Source organism: Phascolarctos cinereus, unplaced genomic scaffold (genome assembly GCF_003287225.1).
Source record: "Phascolarctos cinereus isolate Bilbo 61053 unplaced genomic scaffold, phaCin_HiC Scaffold_3;HRSCAF=262, whole genome shotgun sequence".
NCBI classification, from domain to species: Eukaryota; Metazoa; Chordata; class Mammalia; order Diprotodontia; family Phascolarctidae; genus Phascolarctos; species Phascolarctos cinereus.
The window spans coordinates 69,240,131-69,265,124 of record NW_027555736.1 but is presented as its reverse complement, the minus strand read 5'-3'; the positions used below and the strand labels follow the sequence as shown (position 1 = coordinate 69,265,124).

At 40.2% G+C, this 24,994-nt stretch overlaps 1 protein-coding gene across 2 annotated transcripts in view; it reads left to right on the top strand.

Moving 5' to 3' along the window:
* The window catches only part of ARHGAP22 (Rho GTPase activating protein 22), a 353,201-nt gene that overhangs the window by 36,231 nt on the left and 291,976 nt on the right, over positions 1–24,994 (top strand). For both annotated transcript variants that reach the window (XM_078150900.1, XM_020997089.2), the window contains exon 2: positions 9,158–9,357. In XM_078150900.1, coding sequence (XP_078007026.1) covers positions 9,158–9,357 — 200 coding nt within the window. The remainder of the gene's footprint in view (positions 1–9,157; positions 9,358–24,994) is intronic.

Here is a 24,994-nt window from a genome sequence, read left to right as displayed (position 1 = left end):
TTTGCCTTCTGTGCTGGTCAAGCAGCTTCCCTGGGTGTCAGTTCAAGTGCCCAGATCAAAATAAGAAGCTCCATGAGCACCTTGAGTCTGGGAAAGAAGCATCTCCTGGATAGAAAGCATTCACCCTTTTACTGAGCTTAAAGGGGCCCTGGATGTGACAGGTACCCATCCTGCTCTCACCCTAATTAGCCCTAGCTTGAGATGCCTCTGTGCCCCACTGCTGGGAGCTACATGGGAGAATCATCCTGAGGCAGAATTACTTGGCCTACGGACATAACTATTAACTTGGTTAATAATCACAGCTAAGGTTTGTATAACACTTTGATGTTGGTAAAGCACTTTACATTTGTTCATTTTATCCTATAACAACCCTTTTAGGTAGGTGCTATTGTTGTCCCCACTTTTCAGACAGGAAAACTGAGGCTCACAAAAGTTAATGACTTGTCCACAGTCATACAGATATTGTATCTGAGGCAGGAATTAAACTCAAGTCTTTTAGACTCCAAGCCTAGTATTCTATCCACTTGTCACCTAGTAATATTTTTGCCTTATATCTTGTTGAGAACTAAGGCTCCATGCCATTTCCTATCTCTGCTCATTGTACCTTACCATCACCCCCACTTTCCAGTGTTCCTTTATGTTTTTTCTTCCACTCTTTAGAATGGAATCTCCTTGAGGGCAGGGACTGTCTAGCTTGTGTGTTTTTGTTTCCTCAGCACTCAACACAGTGTCTGGCACATAGGAAGCATTCAATAAATGCTTCACCTATTAATCTATCCATCCATCCATTCATCCATCTGCTCACCCATCCCATTCATCCATCCATCTATCTATCTATCTATCTATCTATCTATCTATCTATCTATCTATCTATCTATCTATCTATCTATCTATCTATCTATCCATCTATTGATCTATCTGTCTGTCTATCCACTTATATATTTCACCTCAAAAACAGTTCAAGAGTGGGAGTGTGGGGATTGTAATGTGGACAATTTGCTTATCAGTGAAGGTATGAAGAACCAGCAAGGATTGTACCCAGCTACAGCATGATCTGGCAGAGGATTTGGAATTTAAGGACCTGGGTTCAAATCTTGGCTCTGCCTTCTACTACTCTGTCTCTGTGACCTTGGGCATTTGTGCTTTCTGAACTTCAAAATCCTCATCTATGAAATAAGAGGTTTGGAAAAGATGTTCTTCTAAGGTTCCTTAAATTCCCAAATCCACGATCATATGACCAGGAGGCATAGGGATGGTAGTAGACTTCATTGAAAATGAAGTGCAACTCTGTGGATGTCAGCATAATGAGACAAAGTCCCATTGTTCTAGAAAAGTGTGCCCTCCTCCTCGGAAGACATTCATGCCAGGACTTAGGCTTTTTTTTTTTTTTTTTGCTTTTACAAAAAAAAATCATCATCAAAATATCAACTTTCAAACTTTAGGATATAGATGAAGGTTGATATGAGTCCTTTGTTTAAATATTTACAGAAGTGAAATAATTGATTAAGAGGATGTGCTTAGGACAGGAAAAATATTTATTAATAAATAATAACAGTGACAGTAGTTTTCCTTTCTTTCATGGAGCTCATTTCTTTCATAAGTAATGCCCATTTGATCCATTTTGTAAATGTTAAATCAATTTGGAAGACATGATGAGCGCATACTCTCTTCCCACTCTAAAATGCTATGGTTCTGTGGTTCTGCTCCAGGAACTGTTTTGAGATAGTCAATTCCCTTCTCGGACAAAATGGAAACAGACATCTGCCCTGTGCTAGAGGATGACACCCCCCTCTCCCACCCAAGGGACCTGATTGGTGCCCTGGGGAGCCACCTATTGTCTTCACACCATTGTTTGTGTTTGCTGTGAGTATGCAGGCCAGAGAACATCCCTGTTCCCTTGCCTAAAGGCATCTCCTAGTTGAGGACAGTACCTCCAGGGCCCTGACTTCCTCCTCCTCCCCATCCAGATCTATAGGTCAATGGTCCCTGGCACCTCTTAAAATATTACCAAGTTTGGGCAACCTGTGTAAGGAGCTCCACGCTAGTGGAGTTATTGATGCCACGGTTCAGGAAGTCTCAAAACCACACTGATTTCTCTCCCCCTTAAAATGTGAGGAAAATGATACCTTTTAATTATTTCTGGGCACCAGACACTAATGTGCCTAGTACTCTGTTAGATGGTACAGGTGCATACACATTGGAAAAGTTAACTATCCTGGTGGACAGGGAAGACTTAAGCCCAGGAGACAAGGAAAACGATAGTTAAGAACAATATATATTTTGAAAAGTCTATTGGAGATCAGAGAGAAGGGAGAGAGGAAGAATCAGAGAGAGGCGGTGTGCTGACATAGAGAGAGCAGATTAGGACTCAGGGGACCTGAGCTTGAACCCCCTGTTCTACTCTTTACGACTTAGTTAAAACCCTGCCTTACTGATTAGATTTTACTTTTCCGGCATAGTAAGCCCCAAGAGGCATTACAAGCTCACTCTCTCAAATAACAAATATTTAAATGTCTACTATGCACCGGGCTCTATGCTAGGCACTATGAGGCAGGATAAGAAATAGTAGATTGTTTCCAGGTTTAGACAGATTCTTTGAAGTAGGCAGACTAGATTCCTGTGATACTAGGTCACAGGGCAGATTCTGGGGAGTACTGGCCCCCACTGCTCCTGCTCCCCATTCCCCAAGGGTTATATACAGAAAGACCCCACAACAGGGTGATACTGATTAGACCTCCATAAAGACAGACTCCAGAGCAGGGTGGCCAGGATGAAGCAAGAAGGAAACAGCTGCAGAAAACAACTTTGGTGATTCTCTCCTTCTTCCTGTTGACTGTCTTTTGGGGACTCCAATACACTCCTATCAACTTATTTAAAATCCTCCCTCAGGCACTTACTAGCTGTGTGACCCTGGCCAAGTGCCTCAGTTTCCTCATCTGAAAAATAAGGATAATAATAGCACCTACCTCCCAGGATTGTGAGGACCAAGAGAGATAACTTATATAAAGTGTTTTGCATTACTTAAAAGCACTATAGAAATGCTAGTGATGATGATGATATAATTATATATACATATTGTACATACATATATGTAGATATGTGTATAGATAGATGATAGATAGATAGATAGATAGATAGATAGATAGATAGATAGATAGATGGATGGATGATGGATGATGGATGATGGATGGATGGATATAATTATTGGACATTTTACCCCCCTGAGACTCCAGTTTCTCTTCTGTTAATTTAATGGGTAAGACTAGAAGCCCTCTGAGACTCATTCCTATTCAAAATCTATGGAGTTAGTATTCAATCATCAGACAGTCCACCGTGCTAGGAGAAGTCTTGTTCAAAGTCGGGATCTTAGAGTTGGAAGGAACCTTGGAGCCTGAGACAATTAACTATGAAGCAGTTAATACCCGAGTGTGTGGTTCTAGAAACCTTAAGAGGGAAAATGTGTTTTTGCAATACAACATTTGGCAGGATTCTTCACAATCTGTTTTTTTAAAAATATTCTTCAGTTATTGAAATGGGTTGATACTGTTTTTCTGTGTTATAAGTGAGGAAACTGAACCCCAGAGAGGTTAGCTAAGGCAATAAAGCTTGGGAATTGACAGAATCAGGATTTGAGCACAGGTCCAGCCTTCTGAACAGTAGGGTTTCCATATCTGAGGCACGCCTTGGTTGTTCAATTACATCAACAATTTTACTGGCTGACTCAACACAAGTCTATAGCAGCAACTAGGATAGAAGGTTGTGTGTTCTCATTCTTCTAGGATCTAGAGCCAGGGTCCCAAAAAGGCCAACTGACCACAGCTCCACCCCCCCTTCCCCCACTCCTACCTTTGAAGACAGTGGCTTCAGTGAAGCTCTGGTTAAAATTCTAGCTGCTGTTCAGGAGACCCAGGCCCAGGCCCATCCATAATTCACACTATACCCGGAACCCTTCACCCCATATAGCCTTCTGGCTAGATTTTCTCTGCCTACACTCCCATTTACATTTTCTGGGACTAGCCCATACTCCCCACAATGGTCTCTACCATTATCAATCAATCAACATAGTTTATTCAGCAGTTACTCCATGTCCCAGGCACCATGTACTCCTTGCCCCAGGCACTATGCTGGCCATGGAGTCCAGCATGCAAGGAGCTTAGAATTTGAATCAATAGGATTTGAATCTAAGCCTCCCTGGCTCCCAGGCTCGCCTTCTGTCTACTCAGCCATTGCCCTACTATGGTGATTGGCTCATATTTCCTTGGCTTGACCTTGGATTAGAGTATACTGGTCGCTATTGGCAGCTAGGAGACACAAGATCTGTTGTCCTAATCCAGGCTTGGAAACTGGCTGTGTGACCCTAGGCAAGTCACTTACCTTCTTTCTGCCTCAGTTTCCTCAACTATAAAATATAATAACAGCAACTACCTCCCAGGGTTGTTGTGAGAACCAAATGAAGTCATATTTACAAGGACCTTAGCACAGTGCCTGGCACATAATAAATGCTTGTTTCCTCCCTTCCTATAAGAATTGTTGTGATAACTCACACAATTATGATGTTTTTGCCTGCCCTCTGATTAGATTTTACTTTTTCTGCATGGTAAGCCCCAAGAGGCACTCTATGGTCCCTCAGTCAAATAACAAATATTTAATTGTCTACTGTGCACCAAGCACTATGCCAGGCACTGAGAGACAGGGTAAGAAATAGATCGTTCCCAGCTTTGGGCAGACTTTTTGAAGCAGGCAGACTAGATTCCTGTGATACCAAGTCACAGGGGAGTTTCCAGGGAGAATTGGTCCCCCACTACAGAAAGACCCCACAACAGGGGGATTAGGCCTCCCTAAAGACAGGCCCCAGAGAAGGGTGGCCAGGATGAAGCAAGGAGGAAACAGCTGCAGAAAACAACTTTGGGGATTCTTTCTTTGTTCCTGGGGACTGTCTTTTGGGGACCTCAATGCACTCACCACAACTGTAACAGAAATACAGGTGGAATGACTCAGCTGCTCTTCTGTCTCACGAGATGCAGCTCTGGAGGGAGAGAGGATTTCAACAACATTTCAACAAGCATTAAGATTGTTTGGATTGGATGGATTGCAGGAGGCACCAGTCCATGGGCCAGAGGCATGTGGCTTTCACAGACACAGGAGGAAGGGCTAACACAGAAATAAGAGCAGCCCTGAATCCCATTCCCCAAAGCTCAAACTGGGGAATGTCGAGAGAAAGTTGATCAGGATCTGTCCTGATCAACTGCCGATCGGGGTTAAATATTTTAGGGCCCAAATGAGCTGATATGCACTTTGATGAGCCTGCCAGGCACAAAGGAAGGGCCTTTCAGAATACCATTCATTAATATAGATACTGTTCTTAAGTACACCCCTATCCTACTCAAGAGATGAATTTATCTCCTCCTGAGCCTGCATGTCCTTCCCTCTCTTAGGGCTACTGAGACTTGCATTTCACCCAAGACTTGTAAAACAAACATATTCGAGGAATCCAGCGAAATAATGAGCTGGAAAGTACATTGTGAAGTGCAAAGTCTTACATATAATTGGAGAAAAAAGGAATTTTTTTAAGTGCAAGGCATCACATAAATATTATAAGCTCAGTTCAAATCAGGTTAGAGGCAATGGTGGGAGGGAATAGAGTGTCAATAGAGTGTCTGGAGTCAATGGAAAAATATTGCAACCTTAAGGGTACTGGAATCTGGAGAAAGTGCTGATGATGTGTCAAGGAGGAGTGCGGCCTGAGTGAAAAGGAGGGGCTTCTACACAGGGTGGCAGTGCAGCCCAGTGGAGAGTGCCTGGACTTGGTATCTCAAGTCTGAGCTGCAACCAAATCTCTGCTCCTTCATGACAATTCATTTTTATATAACAGTTCTTCTAAGGTTGGCAAAGTGCTGTCATGTACATTGTCACAACTGGATTCTCACAACAGTTCTGTAGGCATAGATGTTATTATTATCTCTGTTTTGTTGTTGTTCAGTCCTTTCAGCTGTGTCCGACTCTTCATGACCCCATTTGGGGTTTTCTTGGCAGGGATACTGGAATGCTTTGCCATTTCCTTCTCCAGCTCATTTTACAGATGAAATAACTGAGGCAAACAGGGTTAAGTGACTTGCCCAGGATCACACAGCTGGGACGTGTGTGAGTCTGGTTTGAACTCAGGAAGAGGAGTCTTCCTGATCCCATTAGACATTTAAATATTTGTTATTTGACTGAGTGACCACAAAATGCCTCTTGGGGCTTACTTTGCAGGAAAAGTAAAATTTAGTCAGAGGGCAGTGGTGCTCTATCCACTGCACTACCTAGCTACTATATAATATATATGCATATATGCATATATGTATGTATATATGTAGATGCATGTATATTTATGTATACATGCATATTTATAGATATGCACATATAAAAATTTATATAAATATATTCCTATTTTACATATCTTGAAGCTAAAGTCAAGTGACCCAAGGTACTTTCTGATCTTAAGCCCAATTCTAATAGCGAATAAAGTCTTCCCACCCCATCCTTGAAACCAGTGAAGAACTCATAATGTAAAGAACTTAGTAGTTTTTAGTGAAGTGTGTGCAACATAGGAGATGCTGAGTAGATGCTGATTAATTGATTGATTGGTCTTTCTCCTGGAAATGATATTTCAATACTCTGCCTTATGGTTCTACTTTCCAAATTGGAAAAACCTTTCCCTGGCCACCACTCCCTTATATATAGTGTTTGCCACATTAGAGAGTAAGCTCCTTGAGGGCAGGTACTGTCTACCTTTTTTATTTGTATCCCCAACCTTTATCACAGTGCCCAGGGTATAGAAAAAGCATTTATTAAAGGTGGTTTTTTTTCATTCATTCATTTGTTCATTCATTTAAAGAATATTAAGATGAAGGAAGATTCCAAAATCTTAAAATGAATTCAGGCTGAGTGGAGAATAGGAGAGTTTGGTTCAGAAGAGGAGAGGACCAAAAAGGAATAACATATTTGAGCTATCTAGTGAAATAATGATGAGCTAGAAAGTACATTGAAAAGTGCAAAGAGCCACATAAATGTCATAACTTCCATTCAGTCTAGGGTTGAGGGGTAGGGCTCACTGGGGGGGGGGTGATAGAATATGCAAAAGGACCTGGAAGTAAGGGAAATGGACAGAGATATTGAGGTCAATGCATTGTGTAAGAATTGTCTCTCAAGCTAAACAAAGCTGGCCTCTGTATCTATCCAAGGTACTTGTGTTTGCCTTATCAGTAAATAGTTTAAACTCATATAATCCTCACCGCTTGTAATGTAAAGTAGTTTCTGTTTAGCTCAGAAAAAAACAAGTCTAGGAGTAAATTGCTATTGTACAACTTGCTACAGTGTGGATGGAGACCACAGAACATAAATGGAGAAGGAGGGGGAGGAAAAGGAAGTAGAACCATTATATTCCCAAGGTGATAGTCTCAAGAGACATTCTCCAAGACCCAGGTGAAGACAGGAAACTCATAACTAGACAGATGTACTACTATCATTAAAGCTGTTTCTGTGCAGAAAAAAAAAATCTATCCACAAAGTAGTTTTCGGGGTCATCTTAAAAACCCACTTAGGGGTTCAATTGCCCAACAAAGTCCTGGCTGATCTGACAGATATGCAATTTTAAGATGAAAAAGCCTAATTCCACTGACATGGTTGACTTGGTTGCCACATACAGAGGTAGCCTTAATTGGACAACAGAAATGAAAAGCCACTATTCAAAGTCCTAGCAATGTTGCTGCTAGGCCCCAAACCTAGGGAGAATCTGTACATATCTAGGGTACAAAGGGAAGTCAACACTACAACAGTTTCAGCTATGTTGGTCAGAAGGAGGATAGTTGAAGGGAATGTGGTTTTAACATGTTTAGAAAACACAAATTTGCTCTGTTTCATGCTAATCATTTGCATCCAGGATCATTCTAGAGGCTTGTTAAAGCCTCTCCCCTTGTTGGCCCCTCTCTGTTACCTGCCACCACTCCATCCCCTATTCTCATGGTATTCTGGTTAACCACACCTGCTTCCATTTTGCCATCCTGCTGGGGCCTGAAGTACTGAAGTACTGAGCCATGTGCCTTCTTTCTATCCTGAACCAAAATTTACCTGTCTTGCATCTCACAGGAGTTCTCAACCTATTTTTGCGTGTGTGTGTCATGGGATCCTTGGAATATCAGATGAAACCTATGAAAGCCTTATCAGAATAATGTCTTAATTCCAAAGATAGAGTGACAAAGGAAGGCAATTGTATTGAAATATTGTTATGAAAATATTTTTAAAGAAAACAAGTTCATGGGTATCAGGTTAAAAACTTTTTAGACTTACAAATTACTTCCTTGCTATTCTTTCATAAACTAATTCAAACTAAAGTGTAAATGATTTGGTATGCTACCCCATGAGGTTATTTGCATTTTAAAATACACCTCTGCAGATAATAGTGGTGTAACCTATAAGATGATTTTTTAGTTGTGGGAGCTTTTAGCAACTACATAGGCAGTCAGGAAAGACTCTTTTTTTTCCTTGTCCTCCATTCATGCCTGATGCTGACTCTGAAAGTGATGAGACATCTGTTTTCCAACACATGTGTCATGACATCTTCATGAAAACATGAGTTTCCTTACTTTTTTCCTGACAATCTTGGACCATGGAGTCAAAGAGGGAAGTCAAAGAATCATGGTGTGGCCTCTCAAGCAATGCATTGGTAATTTATTCAGTATTCTATTTCAAATGATTCCAGATTCCATGCCTGTTGGGTGCCTGCTCTCTGATGCAGATTAAATGGCTTCCTTGACTTAAGAGAGGGAAGGTTTCCATGGCCAAAAAATATAATAAATCATCACCTGTTGGTTAACCCTGGGGATGAGCCTCATTGATCAGATGACAAACATAACACAGTCTGTCCATTGCTAAGAATGGGCTAAAATGTCATTCTTGTTCAATAGCCTGTGTTCTATTGGTCTAGCCTTTAAACAACTTCACCCCATGCCAAGACCTTAAAGTAGTAGATTAATCGAAAAATATAGCTTATTTTTGGTAAAATGGGTCCCTCTCCTAGGACAGACTTGACAAAGTGGGTATGGCTTGAATGGAGCAGATTCTTAGAAATAATAAACTCTCCTTATCATATATATGTGAATGTGTTCTTGTTTTCTAGCCCGGTCAAAAAGTCTAGTGATGGGAGAGCAAAGTGGACCTCCTGCCAGGCCAGCTTCCCCCAATCTGTCAGACCGGGCACTGAAGTCTGGCTGGCTGAAGAAACAGAGAAGTATCATGAAGAACTGGCAACAACGCTGGTTCGTGTTACGTGGGGACCAGCTGTTTTATTACAAGGATGAGGAAGAAACCAAACCGCAGGTAAGAATGTGAACATATCAAGGAAGGCAGACCATCTGGTCTGTAGGAATAGGAAGAGAGCAGCCCCAGCCAATAACCCAAAAAAGTCTTATCATCTTCCTGCCCATGCTGAAAATAGAGTCAGAACATTTAAGCATGGAGAAATAGAAGAGGAGAAGGGAACAGAGGAGAGGAGAGGAGAGGAGAGGAGAGGAGAGGAGAGGAGAGGAGAGGAGAGGAGAGGAGAGGAGAGGAGAGGAGAGGAGAAATAGGCAAGGCATCTATCCCCATTTGATAGATGAGGTGGAGACTCAGGCAAACAGAGCCCCAGTGACTTCCCCAGAGATGCACAGCTACTAAATGTCTAAGGCCATATTTGAACTCAGGTTTTCCTGAAGGTCTTTAAGCCCACATATGGGTATATTTCTGAGTAGGATATCAGGTTTAGCACTGAAATAAGTTTAGAAAACTATATTCCTAGTGAACAAAACGAAAAGGAAATACTGTGGGCTTCTCTGCCCCAGGAGTAGTCGATCCTTCGACCAATTAACAAGAGATAAGTGCCTCGCAATGAGACTTTTCAAAGTGGCTTTTGCTCACTCTGTATTCCACTGAGTAAATTTATTATTAATGATGTGTGCTATTTCAATATATTGTTCACTTCAACAAAATGCATTAATAAATTCCATTTATATAATAAAAATATGGCATATGATTGTATAAAATAATTAAAATTTTTCTTTGTATAACAAAAATATTTACCAGACCTTCAATTTTTTTTTCAGTATGATAAAAAGAAATAAAAAATTGCTCATATTTATACAGTGCTTTAAGGTTTCCAAAGTATGTTACAAATATTATTTCATTTTATCCTCACAATAACCCTGGGAAATAGGTGCTAAAATTATCTCCATTTTATAGATGAAGAAACAGGCAAATAGGAGTTAAATAATTTACCCAGGGTCACACTGTTAAATGTCTGGGGTGAGACTGAACTCGAGTTTTCCTTCACCAATACTAATCAATACTTTCTCTATAATTTATGGGGTCAGCAAATTATCTGGGACACTTGGAGATTAAGTAAATTGCTCAGGGTCAGGCAACCAGTAGGTTTCAAAAGTAGGACTTGAATTCAGGTCTTCTTAACTCTGCAGCCAGCTTTTTCTCCACCAGGTTATGCTGCCTCTCACCAATAAAACATTATGGCGGCACATCATTGAAAAGTTCATAAGATTTAGAGCTGGAAAAGACCTTGGGAAGGATCTAGTCTGACAGTCTTCATTTCAATAATTTGCCTGAAATCATACAGGCAAATAGTAGGATCTGGCATTTATATACAGTAGTACAAACTTGAAGGCTTGCAAATACATACTTTATCCCATGTGAGCCTCTTAACAACCCAGTGAGATAGCACAAGTAACATTATTCCCATTTTACAGATGAGGACACTCAGATACTTGCCTAAGGATATCCAACCAATAAGCACCAGAGGCAGTATTTGAATGAGTCCAACACTCTTTCTACTGTCCACATCATCCCATTTTTTTGTTGTTATTCACTCATTTCAGTTGTGGCAAAGATACTGGAATGGTTTGCCATTTTCTTCTCCCACTCATTTTACAGATGAGAAAACTGAGGCAAACAGGGTTGAGTGACTTGCCCAGGGTCACACAGTTAGTAAGTGTCTGAGGCCAGATTTGAACTCAGGAAGATGAGTCTTCCTGATTCCAGATTTGGCATTCTATCCACTGTGCCACCTAGCTGCCCATTGCACCATTAGCAAGTTGCATGGAACTTCGGGACACATATGCTCACATCCAGATTCTATGCATCTTTTAAGATAATGAAATGTAGGCTGACACACACATATATATGTTTCTATCAATCAATCAGTAAACATTTATTAAGTGCATACTGTGTGCCAGGCACTGTGCTAAGCTATACAAAAGGAAGCAAAAGACAGTCTCTGACCTAAAGGAGCTTAAGTCTAATGCTTCTTTATTTCCACTTCATTATTTTCATCCTCAAGAGGAGAAGTTCTCCAACTTTTTGATCTCAAGATTCCTTTACACACTTAAAAATTAAAGAGGACCCTCCCCTCCAAGAGCTTTTATTGATGTTGGTTGTATCTATTGATATTAACTGATTAGAAATTGAAATTGTTTTAAGAATAACTTTGAGTGACTAAGTCATTTTGACTGTTATAAATACCCAAATTAAGCACAAAGAACCTATGAAGGAAGATGCTATCTGTATCTAGAGAAAGAACTGATATAGAGACATATAGAGAGAGAGAATTATTTTACATATATACACACACATATGCATACGTATTTATGTCTAATGGTAGCTATCTCTAGGGCAGAGAGGAAGGAAAAAAGAAATATACATAATAACTTTATTGTGTATTTAAAAGAAATAGGCAGCTGTACGTAACAGATTTGTAGTTTCATGTGCAGTCATCGTTTTTATTATACTATGATATGGAAATATTTGTTTTAGTCCATAAATTAATTTTTTTAAAGAAATTAAAATGTCTTAATATTATTATGAAAATAGATTTGATCTCTCATACTTCTTGAAAGGTTCTTAGGGATCTGCAAGGGTCCTCTGACCCTACTTTGAGAATCATTGCTCCAGAGAAAGGAGGTCCCCAATAACTACTCCTAGAAGTATCTGCATGTTTTAGAGATTCATGCTTGCTTCCATGTCACCCAGGGCTGCACATCAGTAATTTTCCACTTTCTAGTAATACTTAAAGATCAATCTACAGTTTGGTACTCAACCAATTTCTCTCACTTTTCATCATGCTTTTTCACATAATGCAAGTAGTTAGTTCATATGACACATCACTAATGCCAACTGGTGGTTACAACAGCGCAAATGCTCACATTTCTATCCACAACTATAAATGACAAATCAAAATTCGAATTCAGCATACATTTTTTTTAAAAAAAAATACTGTCCATGCCTCCGTCTTCAAATGGCTGTGGTTGGAGTGTGATTTTTGTAGAAAAAGTACTACACCTGAATTCAGTAGACCTTGGTCAAAATTCTAGTGGCGTGATTGTAGGCAAGCCAGATTCCTCATTTCTAAAATAGGGGTGCCTAGATATTAAAAAAAACTTTTGCTGCATTAATTAGTGTCTCTGAACCCTAACAGAGTCAGCCAAAACATGGTAAATATCTCTGAACTTGGAGTCAGATAACCTGGGTTCTAATTCCAGATCTGCCACGCACCATGTGTGACCTTGGACAAGACTTTTCTGCTCTCTGAGCCCAGTTTTTGCATTTGTAAATTAAAGGTGTGAACCACATGACCCTTCAGGGCACTTCATTTTCTAAATCTAAAATGGGACGGTCTTATGATCCTGGTCCTCATAGGTTCTCCACACATGAGTTCTAGGAATTCAGAGTAAAGGAAAAATCATGGTGAAGGTGGAAGAGAACTAATCTAGGGGTTTGATCACCTGGCTTCTCATTCCAGCTCTGCTGCTACCTTAGCACTGTGACCTCGATGCTGTCTTTTAATGCTTCTAAGTCTTGCCTTGCCTTTCTCATCTATAAAATGGGCATAAGAACTCTGGTCCTATATTACCAGAGATGAAGAGGAGAGCTCCGAAGAGATGGTGTATTTGGATGTGCTTTGTAAAGTTCTGTTTAAAAGCAAGGTGGTATCATTAGGATGAATTAGATGGATATCTGTCAGTATGGGCCAAGTGACCTTGTACAGTAATTTTTCTTCTAGAAGTATCATGATTTCCCCTTCCTGGCAAAGCAACGCTGTTATTGCTGGATCACTAAACAGTGTCAGGATTTGAGGGCTGCTATTTGTCAAATTAATCCCATTACTTTATGATATGTACTCTCTGTCCTGCAGCTTTGCTGGTGGAAAACAAACCTAATTTCTACATAATTGCACATAATTACTTGTAATGGACTAATTCTAGATGTCTGGTTCCTGGAAAAATTTACAGTGAGTGCTGTTCACAAAAACTAAAAATATCCATGTGGTTGGAATCTTCCCATCAGAAAGCCTGGGTTAGCAGTTGTAATTGTCAGAAGGAAGTAGGTCTGGTAGTTCTACTAACTGCTTAGAAAGAATTATAAATGAAAGTAATAACTCTGCCTATACACTAGGCTTCGTCTCCAAAGTCCTTTTTATGTTGACTTTGTCATCTCCCCAGTGAGGAAGGTTAGGTTGATGACAAGGGCCATTATATCGAACTCTGTTCCTGAGATGGGAGTTCTGAAATATGGAAAGGACAAGTAACTTGTATGCCATTACCTGGCAAGATGGAGGAGGGACTTTATAAAAGGAATATTTGATTGCCTGTCCCTGTAGCTCTTTCCATGAGGTTAGATTTCATGACTGTCTTCAGGTAGAATTTAAATATATTTAATGAATGAAAGGCTGGGCTTATTTTTTTTCTACTCTGGGAATTTAGAGCACCTGCATGAAAAAAAGTCTTTATTTCTTGAACAACCATAAGGTCCTGCCACCTAATTGAATACTAGCTAATCAATCAATTAATGAGCATTTATTAATTGACTACAGTGTGCTAGTTGATCTATTATTTTTGCCATTAGCCTTACCTACTGTTTAATTTATTCCTTCACAATAATATATTTCATCTTCCTTAGTCCATTTATTTTAGTTATTCATTTGTTATTTCATCTACTCAATACATACTTCTTAAATACCTACTGTGTGCCAGGCACTAGGAATACAGTGATAAAAATTATTCAAGAAGCTTGCCTTTTCATAGCATCAGAGTATAGAAATTCTGTTAGAAAAAGACTAGAGTAAAAAGAGTGATTTCTATCTAACAAAGCTAATTCTGCCTTTTGCTGGAAGGCTTACAGAAACAATGTGTGTGTCCTGTTCTACCTGACCAAGCCTTAAGATAGGGCCAAGGCAAGCTGGCATTCTCAATGTCTTAAATCAACTTTGATGAATTAAGAGTAGGTATGGTTTTCAGCTGCAAGACAAGGTTCTCAGATCCAAGCCAGGAGTTAGTCAGGGAGACCTGGAGACCTGTAGTGAGAAATGTTGTCTGGACTAGAAAATAGTCAGTAAACCGAGTAAGCAAATGGTATCTGAGGCCAAGTGGCAAGAGACATTGTTAGAAATGCAAATGATATACACAGTAACAGCCATGTTATTCGATGACTGACTTTGATAGACTTAGCTCTTCTTAGCAATGCAAGGATTTAAGACAACTTCAAAAGTCTCATGATGGAAAATGCTGTCCACATTCAGAGAAAGAACTATGGAGTTTGAATGCAGATCGAAGCACACTATTTGCTGTTTTTTTCCTTCTGTTTTGTTTTGTTTCCTTTCTTGTGGTTCCTCCTATTGGTTCCAATTCTTCTTTACAACATGATTAATGTGAAAATGTTTAATAGGAACATATACGTAGAACCTATATGAGATTGCATGCCTTCTTGGGGAGGAAAGAAGGGAGGGAGGGAGAGAAAATTTAAAACTCAAAAGCTTATAGAAATGAATGTCGAAAACTAAAAATAATTTAATTAATAAAAAGAGAAAGAAAAGAAAAAAAGGGAAAAAAAGAAATGCAAATAATGAGTTCTAAAAAACAAGGGGGCAAGCCAATGCAAGAGGAGATCATGTCAGGGACTAGAGTAGGAGTTCTTAACCTGAGGACCATGTATTTAAAAAATAATTAATAACTGTATATCAATATTAATGGTTCCCTTTAAAATCCTATGTATTTTATTTTATGCATTTAAAAACTTTATTCTGAGAAACGGTCCGTAGACTTTATCAGACTATCAGAGGAGTCCATCACACACACACACACACACACACACATAGACATACACACATATATACATACACATATGTACACATACATACACACATACATACATACATACATAGACATACACACACACACACACACACACACACACACACACACACACACATATACACACACAGTCAAGAACCCCTGATCTAGATGTAGGCAGTTGAAGGGGCAATTTGTGGGGCTCATTGACTAAAGAGTGATGTGGTCTTTAGTATGATAAGGAGAGGGAATGTTGGAGCTGGCTGGAACTGGCAGGAAAAGCCAATTGTTAAATTTTTAGTGTGAGCATTTTTATACCTCAGAAATCAGAAAACATTACAAATTGTGGCTTGATGTATTGATTTGTTGATAGTCTAGGCTTAAGAAAGTAATGGAGAAAATATTAATAGTGCAAGTTAGACTTAAAAGTGTGTACAGTTTTCCCCTGGAAAGGTGGTTGTTAAACCTTTACGAGCACAGTAAGGTAGAGAGCTCTTTTAAGCTTGGGGTGTGGATGGCCAGCTGGCCTGGCTCTTTTTGTATGCACAATCCTCCCAAAGTACTTTTCCTTATCCCTACATTAAGTACCTGATTATCTTGGAAAACTTTGCATAGGAGGTGAAATTTAAAGCAGCAATGCCACTGTACTCTGCCCAGGTCAGCTCACATTTGGAATGATGTGTCCTGTTCCAGATGCCAAATATTAAAAGCATCACTGACAAACTAAAGCTCATCCAAAGGATTAAAAACAAGGGTCTTGAAACTAAATTATAATGAGGAACACTTGAAGGAACTAGGACCCTTAGCCTAGAGAAGAAAAGTCAGAGAAACATAACTGATGTCACCAACTACTTAAGTGGCTGATTTGTAGAAGACTCCTCTTCTTGTCAGAGCTAGAAGCAATTTCAGGAGCTCCATGAGGCAGGTTTTAGCTTAATATAAGGAAGACCCTTCTAACAATTGCATTATGGATGCGCTGCTGTGGGGCTACAAGTTAGAGCCTGCAGAGGGGAGAACCAATAGTGCTTCTTGCTACCTACCCACTGCCCCCAGGAGCCACATCTCTGGGGTGCCAGCAAGACCCAGGTGCCAACTCGGTGGTACCATCTGAGTTTCCTCTGCCACTGTTGTCTGTCCTCTGGGGGAGAAGATCCAGTTTCCTGCCTCACTGTCTTTGCCACTCCGCTGTCCTACTCCTCCAGATAGCACATCAGGGGGGAAACAGAATCGAGGGAAGAAGACAGGTATGAAATAATAGATAAATGGCAAAGTCTGCAAATTACAAAAGTCTTTATGGATTGTTACTTGTACTAAGCAGCAACTACAGAGAACTCGGTCTCTTTTTTTGAAGGAAGGTGTGTGTGGGATGAGCTAACCTTCTTCCTTTCCCCTAACTTGCTTCTACCAGGGCTTTACCTCAGAATTCAGTGGGGTTGGGGGTAGGGGTGCTCTGGCTTTAAGGTCAGAAAGCCTGGGTTCATATTTTCAAGGCAGACACTTAACTAGTTGTATGACCTTGGGAAAGCTGGTTAACTTCTTTGTATCAGTTTCCTCATCTGGAAAATGTGGGTCACAAGTCTGTTCTTTATCTCCCAAGATTGTTGTGAGGAACTTTAAAGAATTATAATTTTACATGCAAGTAATTTTTGGTCTGGATTTGTGATTTGACCATTGTGGGGAACCAATCCTTTACCCATGAAAATCAGGAGCTCATTTGCTTTAACTTACAGAGTTGCCTTGGACCATTCAGAGGTTGAGTGATTTACTCAGAGTAACACAGCCATTATACCAAGCTAACCCAAGTCATCATCACTGTGATCATGGAAAGGGTTTAATAAATGCTTTTTGATTAACTGAAAATTCTTATGGCTTTCTTACTAAGGATTAGGCTAAATTAAGGGTAGAAGATAAAATAAGGATAAGGATTAAGTCTTCTTGTATCTGCTTCTCTAGCCCTCAGCTGAGCTATTTGGATCAGGGATAGAACTTTCCCCTGCAGTGGGCCAATTTAATGCTTTTTATGGGATTCCTTGCCTTAGAAAAGCTGTTCATGAGCCTGATAAAGTCTCCGCTCCTACATACCCTTGCTCCTTCTTCACAGAGTAACAGAATTATTCTACTGATGCAGGTGGGTGGTGTAGTAGATAAAAAGTTGGGCTTGAAGTCAGGAAGACCTGGGATCAAACCCTGTCTCAGACACTTAATAAGAGTGTGACTCTGGGCAAGTCACTTAACCTCAGTTTGATTTCATTTCTTCATTTATAAAATGGGTATAATAATAGCACCTCCATCTTGCCCTGTCCTCTGTACACCTGGTTTATGTATGTCAATGCTCTTCTCCCCATCCCCCATGCCAACCAGATTACTATAATAGCTGGTTCTTCCTATGCTACCTTCTAGAATTTGTTTTAGTTTTGATTCTATGCCCTTACCTCCTTTCACATGAGCCGAACCATTAGACATGTCCTAGAGCTACTGGACAATAGACCCCCATATTCTTGATATTAGCTACTGACTCTGACTTTTTCCATCTCTCTAGGTGTTAAGTTATGCTAATACTTGGAGCCTTCTCTAGAAATGCTGTATTCCAGACACATGTTTTTTGTAATAGTTGTTTTAGTGGGCATGGCAGAAGAGAAAAGTTCCCTGGCCATCACTGCCCATAATGGGAGCCTGGACAAGGCAGTTAACTCTTTTGTATCTCTATTTCTTCCTTTGAGAAATGGGGGTAATACTTCTGCTCTTTATCCCCAAGACAGCATGACTTATCCAAAATAATTTACTGGATTCCATTTATCAGGAAGCTTCCCCTCACTATCACCAGTTTGGGACTCTAATAGGGAATCTTTTAGGGTTTAAAACTTGGAGTTGATGAAGGTGAGACATCAGTAGCAGTGAGGAGGCAAATGGGAGCTGGAGTCATTGAAACATTGAGTCATGTTTCGAGAGATGAGAGGGTGGCATGTGATGTAGTAATACCACCATGTCTCCAAGGAATCCTGACTACCTCAGAAACAGAGACAGGGGATATTCTCAAATCTCCAGTGACCTGTCCTTGAAAGTCTTCCCCAGGTTTCTGAGGCATAAGGGACTGAACCTTAACCTTTTTCTTTTTTAAACCAACTGGGCCATGTGTTGAAATTTCTCCCCAATATGCCATTGAAGATTAAGGAGAGATTCGATTATAGCCCCCCATGAAACCTGTAAGAGAATGTATCTATGTATTTAGGTGGGGAGGGGTTGTGGAAAGAACAGCTCTATTGCATAACTTCTACATTGTTACTTGCATTATTTTTATATCTTAATGCATTCCTGTGCAATTTGTCACTTGTCTGTGTAGAGAATGCTGTTCTGATAGGGATTCAGGCTATGATTTGTGTAGCTGATTACCATATACTCCACACTGAACGTGAGGGCAAGAAGTTTCAGAACCAAAATGTAAAGGGAATAGGGGAGAACAAAAATGTAAAGAACGTAGACATCTCTCATGTCCCACTCCTCCCTGCCCTATGTCAGTACATCTCTCTACCTTACATCTTACCAAACTTGCCAGGAACCCCCCTGCCCATTCTGATCTTTATGTGGTGTCATTGAGTCATGTTTCCGTTACGCCTGACTCTTTGTGAGCCCTTTTGGGGTTTTCTTGGCAGAGATACTGGAGTGGTTTGCCATTTCCTTCTCCAGCTCATTTTACAGAGGAGGAAACTGAGGCAAACAGAGTGAAATGACTTGGCCACGGTCACACATCTAGTGTGGACAGATTTGAACTCAGAAAGATGAGTCTTCCTGACTCCAGGGCCTGTGCTCTGTGCACTGTGGCACCACCTAGCTGCCCAGATCTTCATGTGACAGCCCTTTAAATACTTAAAGACACATATCATGTTTATCTTGAGTCTCCTTTTCTCTAGACTAAGCATGCCCAGTTCCTTTCATTGATCTTATTGATGTCATTGATACACCATCATTAACCCCATCTAATAAAGGGAATTAAGTGTTACAAACCATGCCCTAAGTCTAGCTTTCCATACACTGACAAAAAAATGGCCCTTTCATCATATCAATGGGAAGTGAGAAAAAGACAAAATATTACAGAATGAATCATGGTTTTGAGGTCCAGTTAAATGGTACATTGGATAGAGTGCAGGGCTTGGAATCAGGAAAACCTGGGTTCAAATTCTGCCTCAGACATTTCCTAGCCATATGATCCTAGGTAAGTCACTTAACCTCTCACAGACTCAGTTTCCTCTTCTATAAAATATAGCACCTACTTGCCATAGTTGTTGTGGTGAGCAAATAAGAAAACACATGCAAAATACTTTGCAAAACTTAAAGTGCTATGTAAATCCAAGCTGTTATTATTATTTCCACCCCTTGACAATTTTTTTTATAATTTAAAAATTTGTTTACATCTAACAAACATTTATTTTCTCTCCTTCTCATCCCCTTCCTGGAAAAAAATAAGGAAAAGCAAAGTTCTCATAACAATTGCTCAATTATTCATAGTGAAACAGAACAAATTCCTACACTGGCCATGTTCAAAAAGGCATCTTGAGTTTATCACCGCCCTCTCAATAGGTTGGTAGCATGCTTTCATTATCATTACTCTGAAATCAAAGGTGGTCATTGCATTGATCACAGTTCTGAAGTCCTGTAAAGTTGTTTGTCTTCACAGTATTGTTATTGTGTGAATGAGCCCCCCAGTTCTGCTTGCTTCACTCTGCATGAGTTCACCTGGGGAGTATTAGCTTGTGGACCAGGCAATACATACACCTATCTGTTCATCAACCTGCCTTGTGATTAATACCACAAATTCTGGTAGAAGTGGAGTGAGTCATGGAACTGGGGAGAAATGAGATATGTCCTTCAATTCCCAAGACTAGATTCTCATGTCATTATGTCATCTCTTGTCATCCACATCACACAATTTTTGTGACCACCCAGACCAAAGAATTGCCTTCTCTCACTATCACTCCCCTATTATGTGTGTTGTCTAATGGCAAGGGCTATTAGAAGGTAGACTAGTCCCTAGATGATCGCTCTTTTTATATTTATATACCCAGAGCTTAACACAATGTCTGGTACCCAGGATGCTTTTAATCAATATTTCACTCAATTATTCTGATAGAGATGACATGGTATAATAGGTAGAGCATTAGACATGGAGTCAGAAAGACCTAGGTTAAAATATCACCTCTAACATTTATGACCTGTGTAACAATGACTGTGTCATTTCTGATCCTCAGTTTCCTCATCTGTAAAATGAGAGTTATAATACTTGAAATACCTACCTCACAAGGGTGTGAGGCTTCATTAAAATGATGGATGGGGAATACTCTGAAATATTCTTTTCTTAATGACTAGACTTGTTATTTCATTGGTATGGGTAACTTCCACTGAAGAAATTCCCTCTACTGATGGACCTACAGTCTTGGACAGTTGAGTGACTTACCCAAAGTCACACAACCAGGATGAGTCAAAGGTAGGTCTTAAAACCAGGTCTTCCTACCCCCAAACCAGCTCTCTCTGCACTATGCTACCCTACAAATTTCTAAGCACTACATACGTGTAAGCTATTATTAATATGGAAGGTGTGTGTTAAGGACCCAAAATGTGATCACTGACCAATCTCCTAACTTTTTTTGTTGTTGTTCATTTAACCTCATTTGTCATGATTGGCCCAGGAAAATGAGATGGAAGAGATGCGGGAAGGGAGGTGGATGGAAGGGGAAAGATACCTGGGACAGTGCGGTCTCATCAAATGAAAGCAATTAGAGAGTCTGGATCTCAGTCATCTCCAGGAAAATGTGTTTCCTGTTGGCTCAAGCCATTCTCTCCCCATCTTAAAACCATGAAAACCTCAACTAGTCTTCAGATTCTGGCACATGAAAGACAAGTAGATGGGATTCCAAAGCAGAATGAAAGCCACGCACCTTAATTAAGAATGAAGCTAGGGCAGATAGGTGGCACAGTGGATAGAGCACTGGGCCTGAAGTCAGGAGGACCTGAGTTCAAATCCAGCCACAGACCAAATACTTGACACTTACTAGCTGTGTGACCCTGGGCAAGTCACTTAACCCCAATTGCCAAAAAAATAGTAATAAGTTTTTAAAAAAAGAATGAAGCCTCAGTGACTCTCACTGAGAGGAAAAGTACAGCTGGAAGCCAGGAGGTACATGAGAGGGTCCCCAAAAATGGGTCCCTGGAAGAAAATTCTGAACCAGCATTTGGAAGAATGTGCACACCTGTCAGAATGGTGACAACTGGTAGAAGCCCAGGGTAGAGAACTGGCAATGGTCAACCACATTCACCTGTAAGGGAGAGGATGAAAATTCAGTTTCTTATGGAAGCTGGGGTTTGATTAAGGTGACTGATGGGGGCTGAAATTGTTTTGCAGTGGAATAATTTTTTTATATGCATAAATCGATGCATTGCATATATGAATGCATGCGTACATACACATGTGTGTTTATATGGTGAGGGGGCCATTTGCATAGAGATTGTAGTTAACCCAAAGGACCTAATGAGATTACCAACAGAGAGTGTGTAGAGGGAGAAGAGGCCTGGGACAGACCTTGGAGTATACCCACAGTTAGTGGATATGATATGGGCACCTATGGTCATGTGGTAGCCAGAAATGAACCCAGTACATCTTGACTTCTAGGCCACCACTCAATCCATTATGCCATGCTATCAAGCCCAAAGCATGAAACCTTTCTCCATCATCCCTATAAAGTTATGGAACAACCTCTATATGAACGCTTGAAGATATGAGGAGGCCACAACCTCACCATTAACTCAGGATGATGAGACCATACATTTGGAGCTAGAAGGGCCATTAAAGGGTATCTAACCCCAAAGCCCCCTTTACAGGTGAGAACCTGGGGCCAAGAGAAGTTAAGTGACTCGATCAAGGTCACACTCATCACCCTACCTTGGTTTAATAATTTGTTTAATAATTAATTCTAATCATGAGGAAAAATTAAGTTTTCAATAAGCCACTGGAATATGAACTCACTGTTCAACAAAAACTGCTAAGAAAACTGGAAACCAGTCTAGCAGAAACTACATCTAGATCAGTATCTCACACCATATGGCAAGATAAGCTCCAAATGGATAAATGACTTAGATATAAAGGTGACATAATAAAAAAATTAAAGGATCAAGGAAGAAATTACCTCTCAGATATAAGGCTAGGAGAAAGTCCATGACTAAACAAAGATACAAAGAAGGTAAAATGGACAATTTTGATTGCATACAATTATAATTTCTTTAAAAACAAAACAAAACCAATGCAGATAAAATTAAAAGAGAAGCAGGTAATGGGAAAATATTTTCAGTGAATATCTCTAATAAGAGTCTAATTTCCAAGATATATAAGAAACTTATTGTAATTTATAAAAACAGAAGCTACTTTCCAAATGATAATGGTCAAATGATATGAACAGGTAGTTTTCTAAGGAAGAAATCTAAGTTATCTATAGCCGTATTTTTTAAAAAATGCTCCAGGTCAGTGATAATTAGAGAAACACAAATGCTAGCAGCTGTCATTATATTGTTGTTACTATGATTGTCGTCTCCTTCGACATCTCCAGAGGAGCAACCCACCACCTCTCAATGCTGCCCATTACACTTTGGGATGCCTCTAATTGTTAGGAGTTTTTTCATGATATTAAGCCTATCTCTTTGTAAACTCTGTCAATTTCTCCTGGCTCTGCCCTTCGAAGTCAAACAGAACAAGTCTAATCCTTCTTCCAGGTCTTTCAAACAATCTGCCGCACCAGGGCAGCTAAGTGGTGCTAGACCTGGAGACAAGAAGACCTGAGTTTAAATCACCTCAGATACTTACTAGCTGTGTGATCCTGGATGAGTCACTTAGCCCTGTTTGCCTCAGTTTCCTCATCTGTAAAATAAGCTGGAGAAGGCAATGGCAAACCACTCCATCATCTTTGCCAAGAAAACCCCAAATGGGGTCATGAAGAGCTGGACACGACTAAAAAGGACTAAAGAACAACCAATCATGCCCCCACCATTCAGAGACCAATCACAGGATTTCTGGATATATCTTTCAGGGATATGAGTTTGTAGGAAGGTAAAGGCAGTATGGGGTACTGGATACAAAGCTGGTCATGGAGTCAGAAAGACTTGAGATAAATGGAAGTGCCCATATCATATCCACTAACTGTGGGTATACTCCAAGTCCCATTTCTGGCACATATTGGCTGTATGACCCTAGGCAAGTCATTTATTTCCCCAGCATGTTATAAGGATCAAATGAGAAAAAAAAATACAATGCTTTGTTAACTTTAAAGAGCTATATAAATGTGAGCTATTAATTAGCCTTTCAGGCTCTAAGGAAATCTGTCAGAACATAGGCAGTAGAGAAGGTGCTGACTTATTGGTAGAATGCTCCCCTAAGGGTCCTCCCTAAACCAAAGAAATTCCAGGTCATGCCATGATACCAATCCTAGATTAAATGACCTCTAAGGTCCCATCCAGCAAGAAGTCCACGATTCAAATCAATCAGGCGACAAACGTGTGTTAAGCACTTCCTTCGCTAGTTCTCAGGGAATAGAAAGACAGAAAGGAAAATGTTCCTGTATAAGGACAGAATGGAATGGGTTCTCTTTGACTGTAGGGCCAGAGTGGTTTTCAGAGGTACAAACAAGTAAAAAGAGGTAAAGAGGTAAAGAGGTGGGTGTGGGTGTGGGTGGGTGTGTGGGTGTGTGGGGGGTGGTATACGTGAAAGTTGGTGGTACAGAGGAGAGTTCCAGGGATTGCTCATGGAAATATGGGTTGTTTGAGCAATATGGGACCACATTAAGGAATTCCATTTCCAGTGCTTGACAAGTGACCTGGTTCAGCGTTAAATGATGGCTAGGAGGGATTCCTATGACCTTTGTGGGAACATAGATTGTTGTGATTGTTCATCCTTCCCTCTCAAAGAGGACCAGTGACATCATGAGGGTGTTATTCTGACTTGCCCATGATTTGGATTTAAGTGAGGCAGAGCTGTGCAAAATCAGCAGATGCCTCACTCTCTCCTCCATAGCCATCAGAGTCCTGTGGCAAGACAAAAGTCAAGATGACTGGCAATGGCCCAGCCATGGATTGTAACCAAGTCACCCATTTGGGACCATGAGAGCCTTGGAAATATGACCAGCTGCTTCCCAATAGCAGATTATTCCTCCTTAATGTACTTGCCCTTAGTTTCTTAATTTCCTAAAGTCCAAGAACTCAGTTGTTATCCACCTCCGAACACAACCACTGCCTCCTGCATCAAAATCCTTTGTGTTTCCTGTGAGCAATCATCTGTCAGCAGTATATCCCTTCCTGGAGAGAACAGGTGGCTAATTACCTCCCTTGCTGCTGTAAGCTACCCTGAGGCTGCACCATTCTTCCTCTCAAATTTATATTCAGGATTAATTTTTTAAAACAGCGTTAGATGAAAAGGATTGAATATTTGAATTGAGTACACTCATGTTGCCTCTAGATGGCTTAGCAAATGTTGAAGTGAAGAAAGACAAGACCTCCATAGCAATATTGAAATCATTCTGGAATTAATTGGGTTCTGTGGTGACATAGTGGTTAGAGTACTAGACTTGGAATAAGGAAGACCTGAATCCAAATCCTGTCTCAGACATTTACCAAGTGACCCTACAAAAATCACTAATGTTGCTCAGCCTCAGTTTCTCCATCTGTAAAATGAAGATAATAGCACCTATCTCACTTAAAGTTGTTTTAAATAAAACAAAACAACCTAAATATCAGTTTAAAAATCAATAAAATCAACTAGGGTTGTGTTAAATGTCAAATGAGGGGCACTTAGGTGGCCCAGTGGATAAAGC